This window comes from Passer montanus, unplaced genomic scaffold (genome assembly GCF_014805655.1).
Source record: "Passer montanus isolate IOZ18808 unplaced genomic scaffold, ASM1480565v1 scaffold11, whole genome shotgun sequence".
In the NCBI taxonomy this organism is placed as follows: domain Eukaryota; kingdom Metazoa; phylum Chordata; class Aves; order Passeriformes; family Passeridae; genus Passer; species Passer montanus.
The window spans coordinates 22925216-22934613 of record NW_024357613.1 but is presented as its reverse complement, the minus strand read 5'-3'; the positions used below and the strand labels follow the sequence as shown (position 1 = coordinate 22934613).

Sequence of the window (9398 nt, the reverse complement as noted above, 5' to 3'; positions counted from 1 at the left end):
TTCAAATTAAATGTGTGATGATTTTTTTGGGACAAATACACAGGACTAGCTCTTCCTTATGCAGTGTGAAGATACAAGGCTGCAAAGCCCAAGTTTCTACTTCTGTCATGCCATAGTGAGTCTGGAATTCTTCAAAAGGAACATTTTTCCCTGGCTGTCTCACCTGCTTGTCTGGTCAAAAGAAGAGCTCCTTGGATAGGCATGGGCTCAGCCTTTTGAGGCTGTTGTGGGAATCACATCCCGGTGCTCTGGGCTAGACATCAGACCAGGCCAGGAACACAGAAGGTGGAAGGAAGCAGCACCAACATCAGAAGATGGTGCCGTAAAACAAAGAACACCATTCAGTTCTTTTTGAAAATGACTGTGGCTGTATTTCCACCAAGGAAAATACCAACCCTTATGTTCAAGCTAGTGAAGATAACTAACTGCAGGTCATGTTGAGGCACTTCAAGAGTAGCATGGGGTAGGGAATTTTGCTGTTGACTTTGCCAAGAAAATTCCCCCATTAGCATTTTGATGTTTCAGACCACATGCTGAAGTGATTCAGTCTCCCATGAAGTGTGTAGGGAATCTTAGACATCACTTAGCACAGATTTCTACCCTGCATTGGAACATCTGAAGTTAGATAATGCCTCATTGAATTTTTCGAACTCCTACGTCCATTCCTGCCTGTGGCTTTTAATATTTAGTTAATGGAGGAAAGAAATATTTCCCCAGTAACTTAAAAGAGATTTGTCTGCTGTAAAAACACACAGGAACACCAGATTAAAAGGTAATCCTAAGAAAAAGCACTCAAAATGGATTACAAGGTAACAAAGTCAACACAGGCATACACGTCAGTGACAGTTCATATTTGCTAATGCTGTATGCATGAGCTGGTTAGTCAGAGCTGCTGAATCTGGCATAATACATGAGCATATCAGTTTCAATAAACAGAGAGACAGATTTTATTTCAGCTGTAACACCACATATTGCAAAATCACAAATGCATTTAACCGGGTGGATACATGACAGTTCCTTGACAAACATATCATCTCTTTGACATTGGTTTCAAAGGACTAAATTGACTTTGGCTGTAGTCCTGCCTGCTGTGTTATTGCAGCAATGAAGATCAACACTGCATTGCAGCAGGACTGTAGAGAAAAAATAATCTTCAAAGATATAACAAAAGAAAAGGTGATTAATTTTGATCAGCAAGTCAAGAACTGGAATTCATTCACTTCTTGCCACTCTTATACTTGTTTAGCCACCTTTGTGGATACTTCACAATCAGTGAAGCAAACTGAAGGCAATGTCAGAAATCACAGAAAAATTCAGTGGCAGAAAGTACCGATTTTCTGATATCACAGTAACTAAACAATATTTCTACCCCTTAAAACAAACTCAGTGAAAAAAAAGGGCAGATCTTATATATTCACACTAAATCTTTGGATAAGCATTATTTCATTTCAACAACACTGATTCCAAACATAAGAATTTTGTCTCACAGACTTGTAGTCTTCATTTGGTGACTCCTTAATACAATAATAAAAGTTTTATGAACTCAAATGACACTATTAAGAGAGGAAAATTAGCCAAAGCCTCTCTGGACTTATTCACAACACCAGAGTATTTAGTTCTTATTTCATAAGCTCTGGTTATACACAAAAATGAACCATTAAAGTGCTGGTCCAGAGCCAAGTTGCCCTAATACATAAAAGTTTAAACTACAAAGCAAGCTGCTGCTGGAAGACATTAGAACTGTATGGGATCTATGTCATTGCTGTGTTCTGGAAGGCACTAAAGAATGATTATGCCCATACTACTGAAAGTGATCAACTTTTCCTCCAACAAGGCACACCAGTCATGCCTTCAACAATGCAATATCTTGACTTAGAATTTTTATAATGACACTGTGATAAGAACAGCTGCTCATGGAAGCCAAACACCTGGATGCAAGCCCTCCAGAGCCAGTGGGCTATTTCAGAGTAAAGTGGCAGCAATGTATTCAGTTGGGGACAGACAGTGATAGGGACTAGAAGAGCAGACATCATTAGTGATGGTTCACTCTGAATATAAGCATAAAGGTTTAGGAAGTCAGAAGCACTGGAGAGCCTCATCCCATGTCTCAGCATGTTTTTGAAGGGGTATAGTCTCAGCTGTTTTACTGTGTGCTGAATTCAATGCTGCCAATGTGAGTGATGCATGCTCATGGCATGGCTATTGGATTAGCCTTTGCTATTAAAATAAATTGATGCTTATTTTTTGAAGCCAAAGATTAGGTGTCAAAATGTTCTGCATAGTCAAAATTATGCCATCCCAGGAAAGCAGAGCAACAGCATTTTACAAACCTAAAAAACGTCAGTAGGCAAAACATGAGATGTCTCAAGATTCTCAGTCTTACTACAACTAAACAGGGATTTTATAGGGACTGCTCCCCTGGACCCACAGACCTAAATTCATCCCAGGTGGCAAATTTGGCACATAAACACTGGGTTGGGGTTTGCTTTTTTTTTTTTTTGTTCTGGCTCTATGTTTCTTTCTCTCATAACAATCCTGACAAACAATCTATTTGTCTGTGACCTCCACCCTGGATTACAATAACTCACGATGTGGTTGAAGCTGAACATGTGGGTAAAGTACAGGCTCCAGATGTGACTGCTCATCTTTTCCAATGCTCACATCATTACAGAATAACAGACCTGCAATTAAGGCTCTCCACAAGTTTCCAAGTAGTTTCTAAAACAGACCCAATAAAGAACTGAGGCATTTTAGGTTGTTCATCCACATGATTTAATAGGTACCCTGTTATACTGCACGGAGAGAATCAAGAGCCTTGAATCAAGAGCCAACTGTCTGCAAACCAGACAGTCCAGATGCTGAGAAGCCTAGGATGCCCTGTGCACAGAGGCATAAAAATGGACACTATCTATCCAGTTCCTTACTTGGCTGATAATTGAAGGCCTCACCACCACCTTCAAGAAAAAGAATGCTGCCATCTGTTGCAGAGGCACTGACATTCTTTTCTTGGGATTTTTCTGGGTTTAGAAATTTTTAATTCCATTCTACCCAGTGGCACAAATTCATCCAGATTTATGAGCAAGTGTGTTCTTTTTCAGTTCATAATCACAGGATTAGCTGAGTTGGAAGGGACCCACAAGGATCATCAAGTCCAGCTCCTGGACCATCCCCAAGCGTCACACCATGTACCTGAGAGCATTGTCCAAACACTTCTCAAACTGTCAGGCTGGTGCTGAGACCACTGCCCTGGGCAACAGTTCCAGTACCCAACCACTCTCTGGGTGAAGAACATTTCTGTAATATCCAACCTAAACCTGCCTGATACAACTTCAGGCCATTCCCTCGGGTCCTGCCATGGGTGTGTATTTAATCTCCCCAGGCTGAGCAGCAAGTTCAGTCTCACTTCAGTTGTTTAGTCTCACATTCAGGTTTGCATCACAACTGCGTTTTTTCCAAGGGCTGACATCACTTTCAGTCTTTGAGAAGCTCAATATTGTTTATGTTAATTACACATGCTTGCTCAGAGGGTCTTGGGTGGAACAAAATTCATCAGGACCTACATGAAACCTGCATACTTCAGCTCAAAATGAGCCAATTCTGTGCCTACAGAGAAAACTAAACAGGAAAAATTATTATTAAATAGGAAAGTATTACAGTAAAGTTAGTCACCTTCAGGGGTAAATGACACATAAATTAGGGAGTTTTTAAGATGTCAATTCTAGCACCATGTTTAGGCTTAACTGTACTGCTGCAGTTTCCTTACCTCTTCATTGGGTCTAATCCATTACAGAATTTTTAAGTCTGTGAATGGTTCAAGACCTGGTTTTATTTAAGTTCATGTTTTGATATATGAGCTATAGTGGCTGCTAAATAGCAAAGTCCCAGCTGAAACATGGGGAAAAAGAGGAAAGAGCTTTTTTGTGGTGATCCAACCATGCATCCAGGGCAGGTCAAGAAAATCAGGATGTTCATACTTTCAGGAGTACTTGAAAGTCTTCTTACTAGAATCTGCAGGAAAGATTCAGTATTTTGGAATGATAGGCAAGATATTTCTTGCCTCACTTGAACACATTTCTTTTTTTGTCCTTTGACTTGTACCAGGAGAAGAGTGAAACAAAGTAGCTTATATTAATTTTGACTATCATTACGACATAAACAGAATAGGGGTATTATATCAAATTTATAGCTTTGTGTTGCCTGGAATGCAAAGACTGACTTTCTTAAATGATGCCATTCTAAACTACACAACTGGCTAAAAGATCTCAGAAAAATTCACTTTGGTATTTCAAAGGCAAACTATGACTCAGCTGTAACTTGGCAGACTTGAGTTCCAGACGAAAAATTATTCAGCCTTTTCTTATGTGTTATCTTCCACTTTCTTTCATCTTACCTTTTGACAAGATTTCACATTTTTGAGGAAAATTTGGAATATGGGTGAAGACCACAGTCCAGGGTCATGTCAACAGGCTATGTTCAGAAAAAATATATATCAAAGTACACAGAGAAGTACAGACAGGTCCTACACAACCAGCCAGTAAGAGTACTGAAGTTTCAGGATGAAAAACATGACAGTATTTTCATGGCATGCTTGAACATTTATATATAGGATAAGGCTCTTTGAATTTGTCCATTCATTCATTATTGATCTAATCTATTGATTATTGAAGAATGCAGTTCATTGGCATCTTGTTGAACTAAGGCATTTAAAAGAACAGTATCATTATCAGTAGAGCACAAAAAAATTCTAAGTGGTCTCCTTTGTGTAAGCTAGTCCAGCAAAATACTATTATCCTAAAAACCTGTGATTTCGGAATGAGAATATCAATTCATAGCCTGCAGAATGAAAAATCTAATTTTTTGATGAAACCTTGGATGAAAATGTAGCCCCTTCTACACCACTGTGAACCTGAATGATGTTGAAAACCTTGCCAATTTTTATTTGCTTCATATAATTAGGTTTTAATAAGTTGACCAAAAAATGCAAGTACAACAAATTTAACATATGTAACAAATAAGGAAATTTGCTGGAGGATTGGAAGGATCTGGCAGAGTGCCACTCACCACAATGTTTTGGAACAAGATAAAGTCATCCATAATTTAGCAGATGTTAAACAAAATTTAAAAGAAGTTCCATTGCTAAAAAATTCTTACAGTGAATTCAGATTTGGCTCTGTGTTCATAACACAGTGACTTGACAAATGAAAAGTGAGAATTCAGATAAATAAAATACATAATAGAATGGCCACACACAGTGTGAGATCTCATAAACTACTGAAAATATTTGTACTGTTCTGAAAGACATCTTGATTGAAATTTAACTATGTACTCACTGTTTCTACCCGTTTTTCCTGAAAAGAACTAAAAATTCAATTTAAAACATGGTAAAATTTCCTGGTGTTTATACATTTTCTTCATCTGTAGAAGTACAAAGTACAGGGTTCTGCACTACAATTGTTTATTTTTTACTTACAAATCAGACAATTCCTGACAAGACAGTACAGTACAATAACTTTTCCCTTTAAAAACAAATTATATGTCGGTTCTATTTTGTTTCTTTGATGCAATGGTTTTCTTGGTTTTTTTCCTAAAGCAAATGTCCTTGGTCAAGGTAAATGGAAAATATAATCAAGCTGTAAAAAGAAAAATCCATTTAATTGATAGTTCCAGTACTGAAGGAAGCTTGTGCAACTTTTGAGTTTGTTTTCTTGTTCAAAGCTTTGCAGATGAAGTTTCCAGCTTCCATCACGGCACAAAGATTTACTCCCTAAAAAAGAGGTGAAAAATGTTAAGAATAATAAATGTACATGTTGAAAATGCTTAGATTCCAAGTTTTTTGCTCCAGGGTCTAATTTTTGCAACAAAAGGTCTGATTCATGTTATAGGTCAGTAATGGGGATCAGTAAAGCTACAGTGATAGTGATTTACAGATAGTTACAGCTTCTAGTTGTTTGAAAGGTTCTACTACTTTGAGAGTGATTTCTTGCCCCATCAGCAGTGGACCAAATACTGGAGTAATATCTTTCAACCTCAAAAGAATCTGGAATAAAGAGCTGGAACCACAAATAGAAGTTAGAAGAAAAATATAGAGTCTAAATATGTGCTATACTTATTTATTATCCAACACTACAAAACTTCATGCAAAAAGCATGAGAAAGGATTCAAAAAGCAAAGACTTATGTTTTGCTATTGCACAATCTAAAATTTAAAATTAAGCAAAACCTAAATAGAATCACCATCAAACCAAACAAAAGAAGAAATAAATATTTGATGGTGAGATTGTCTCCATGGGATTTGCTATCAACCTTTAGGACAAGACGTATTCTTGCTTGGTCACCAGATTGTTAACAGATTGATCAATCTTATCAAGAAGCCTAGGACATGGTATATTTCATATAATCCAACTATTCTTGCTTAATTGCTTCCTTTTGCTATGAGTCAGTTGGAAAGGTTAATGAGTATTTTGCCCAAGGAAAGCTATACTAAAAGCGTAAGTCTAAAGTGCACAGAAATGTAAAGTGAAATGCATGATTTCTCCTCCTTATTTCAAAGAATTGTATTGTTTCAAAAGAATAAACACCTTCATGAAGAAAAGCTACCCCAAAGTGTGTACAAACAGTTCAAAACAGAGTCCACTTGTACAGTGGACACTTGTGACTGAACAATTTCTGATATCTATCCTGAACTCCCTAAAAAGCAAATGAGAGCAGATAAATGCTTACAGTGAACTCTGTAAGGAACTGAATACGCTTTAACAGTGCCCAGGGAAAGTGCAATTCAGAAACAAGTTCTGCAATCCTTTCATGTCAAGGAAGTCCATTGGCTTGTACACCACACTGAACTGCAGCCTACAAGCAAGCGATAAGTTCCAATGAGCTCCTCAATAATTCAAATCTTATTTCAGATATCAGGCATTTGGATTTCTTTCTGTGGTAGTTTAATTGCAAACAACACACTTTGTAGTTTTGGCAGTTCTTTATATGTTCTCCTTTGAACTTGACTCTCCAAGTCCATGTGGAAATTAAACATAAAGTAATGGCAATGCCTGAGTTAGCACGAATTCATTATGCCACATATCCAGATAAATGGGGACCGACAGGAAGACCAAAGAGCACATTTATTGAAGAAGGCAGTAAATGAGTCCTAGGAACACAGAATAATTAACATGCCAACCAGCCAGGGATACTAAATGAGTGCTCTTGAGGTGTGGATGCTCACTGGTAAGGTTCATTAAAGCACAGCACAGGGCATGTAAGCTGCTCTGCCCTCTCCTCCAAGAACAGACTGATAATAAAAATGACTGTGAAGCCTCCTAGCCAGTAACAGGTTCTGTACAATTTTGAAATATATGAAGCGGATACCTGAGAAATAACAATGCCCTGTGCTTAGGTGCCAAACACCACAATTTTTTTCAACTTTGAAGTCAGAAAAATTTACAACAAATTAATAAGCACTATGAGCCAAATCCAAGACTGTGGCAAAAGCTGAGCTCTGCTCAGTCTTTCCACTGTTGAGATGATCAGCCTTCTGTCGCAATGTCTACAGTACTGAATTTTTTGTGGTTACTGAGGCAGAGCAATGACACAAAGTAGCTGCTACTAAGTTCCTCATAGCTCCAGGTAGGAAGAAGTGGATTATTCAAATTATGTTAAATACATAAACCATTTCTAGTCTAAATTGCTGATGAAGACAACACCATTCCTGTTATGTGTCAAGCCATATTAAAGCACTGAATTTGCAAAAACTACTATGGGCCCTGAATACTTTATTGTACAGCACAAATTATTGTGAGGTACAAATTGTATGTTTCCTAGAATTTTTTTTCCCTTAAAGTCTTTAAGTAGAAAGTAAAAATATCTTACTGTGTTGATCCCCAGACCATTCAGCATGTAGATCACATCCTCTGTGGCTACATTTCCAGTAGCACCTTTTGCATAGGGACAACCACCAAGTCCTGCAACAGATGAATCCACCACAGCAACTCCCATCTGGAAAATAACAACACAAAAAATGAAGCATCAGCACAGAGTATTATTTATAATTTTTCATAAATGGCAGGCCATATGTATTAGTTACCATGCATAAAATACACATTTCTCCACAAATGGATGTGTTCCTTGGAGGAAATTTCTTATAATGGTTTTAGTCCTGACATCTTTATAAGGTAAGACTTTTCAGACATAGGATATGGAACAAAGAACTAATGGCCCGTTATATGCGATTTTGGCAGATGATTGCTATTTTATAGAAAGAGGTTTTAAGTCTTTTCTCTCTTTATCTTTCAACGTGGTGCTTTTAAATAACCTGCATCTAGTATGAAATGTTTTTATGCAAAAAAACCCCCATCAATGGAAGTTCCCACAGATATATATATGTATAGGTTGAGCTTGGGATATTTTTAAAAGAATACTTGGTGCACAGTGTTAAGCTTTCTCATTTAAACAAGACTTAAATTTACTTGAAAGACTTGAAAAAATACTCAGCTGTGGTAAATTAATATTTGTTTGCTTTTTATTTTCTTCCTGCTGCATTCAAATGTCTTCTCTCTTCTGATCCACTCAGTGTATTCATGACAAAAAGTAGCAAACCAGTTACCAACTCCACCCAGGAGATAATATTACATTTCCTATGGGATAAAGTCTTCTCTAGCAGACTGATAAGGGAGGAGGCAAAAACGGAGCCAGTGACTTCCACTGATATGTTTACGGAGCTTTTTCACCCTCTTATTCTATGATTTGATTTTTAAAATAAAGCTGAAACTGGAAAGCAATCGTTTTCTGTTACAATATATTAGGTATGTGATCCAGGACACACTGGGTCTCCCTTGTCAGAGAAGGCTCTTCAGTCTTCCCCTGCCTCTGGAGGCATTCAGGCTCTACAGATAATCAGAAGCAGGCAAGGGAATTAGGCAGAACAATTATTAGGTCTTCAAAGAACAAGCTCCTCTCTGCCTTAAGAGCACTAGAGGTTTCCCTTCCCCACAGGAATAATTTAGACAGACATACACCAAAACTGTAAGACAGGTCAGCCAGACTGAAATTCAGGACAGGAGTTCCTGTGCAGAGATAAATTTTCAAAACGCTGACTGGGTACAGAGAGATTCAGAGGTTAAGCCAGAGGTTACCCACATCTGCAGGTCAGGAAGTTTGGTTTAGAGGTCTGACTGCACAGATTGCTGATCCCCCTTCTGAGGAACCTCCTGTCCCTGCAGGCTGCTCTGGGAGCCTGAGCTTCTCCTTCCCAGACATGCATACAACTCGCTGGCAAGGTCAGCAAATGATACATCCTGCACGTTCCTGCAGTTGCTAAGTCTCCTTTCCAAATATACCTAGTATTGGTTTTTTTAGTTCTGAAATAAACTACCCTAATGTGGGTTTGGTTTTTTTTTTTTGTACTTGCTT

General features: G+C 38.0%; 1 protein-coding gene across 3 annotated transcripts in view; it reads right to left on the bottom strand.

Moving 5' to 3' along the window:
• Nucleotides 1–830: 830 nt before the first annotated feature.
• Nucleotides 831–9398, bottom strand: part of HMGCLL1 (3-hydroxymethyl-3-methylglutaryl-CoA lyase like 1) — a 76570-nt gene continuing 68002 nt past the window's right edge. For all 3 annotated transcript variants that reach the window (XM_039730250.1, XM_039730241.1, XM_039730256.1), the window contains 2 exons: nucleotides 7860–7985; nucleotides 831–5764 (listed from right to left, as the gene is read on the bottom strand). In XM_039730250.1, coding sequence (XP_039586184.1) covers nucleotides 5651–5764; nucleotides 7860–7985 — 240 coding nt within the window. In that variant the 3' untranslated portion in view covers nucleotides 831–5650. The remainder of the gene's footprint in view (nucleotides 5765–7859; nucleotides 7986–9398) is intronic.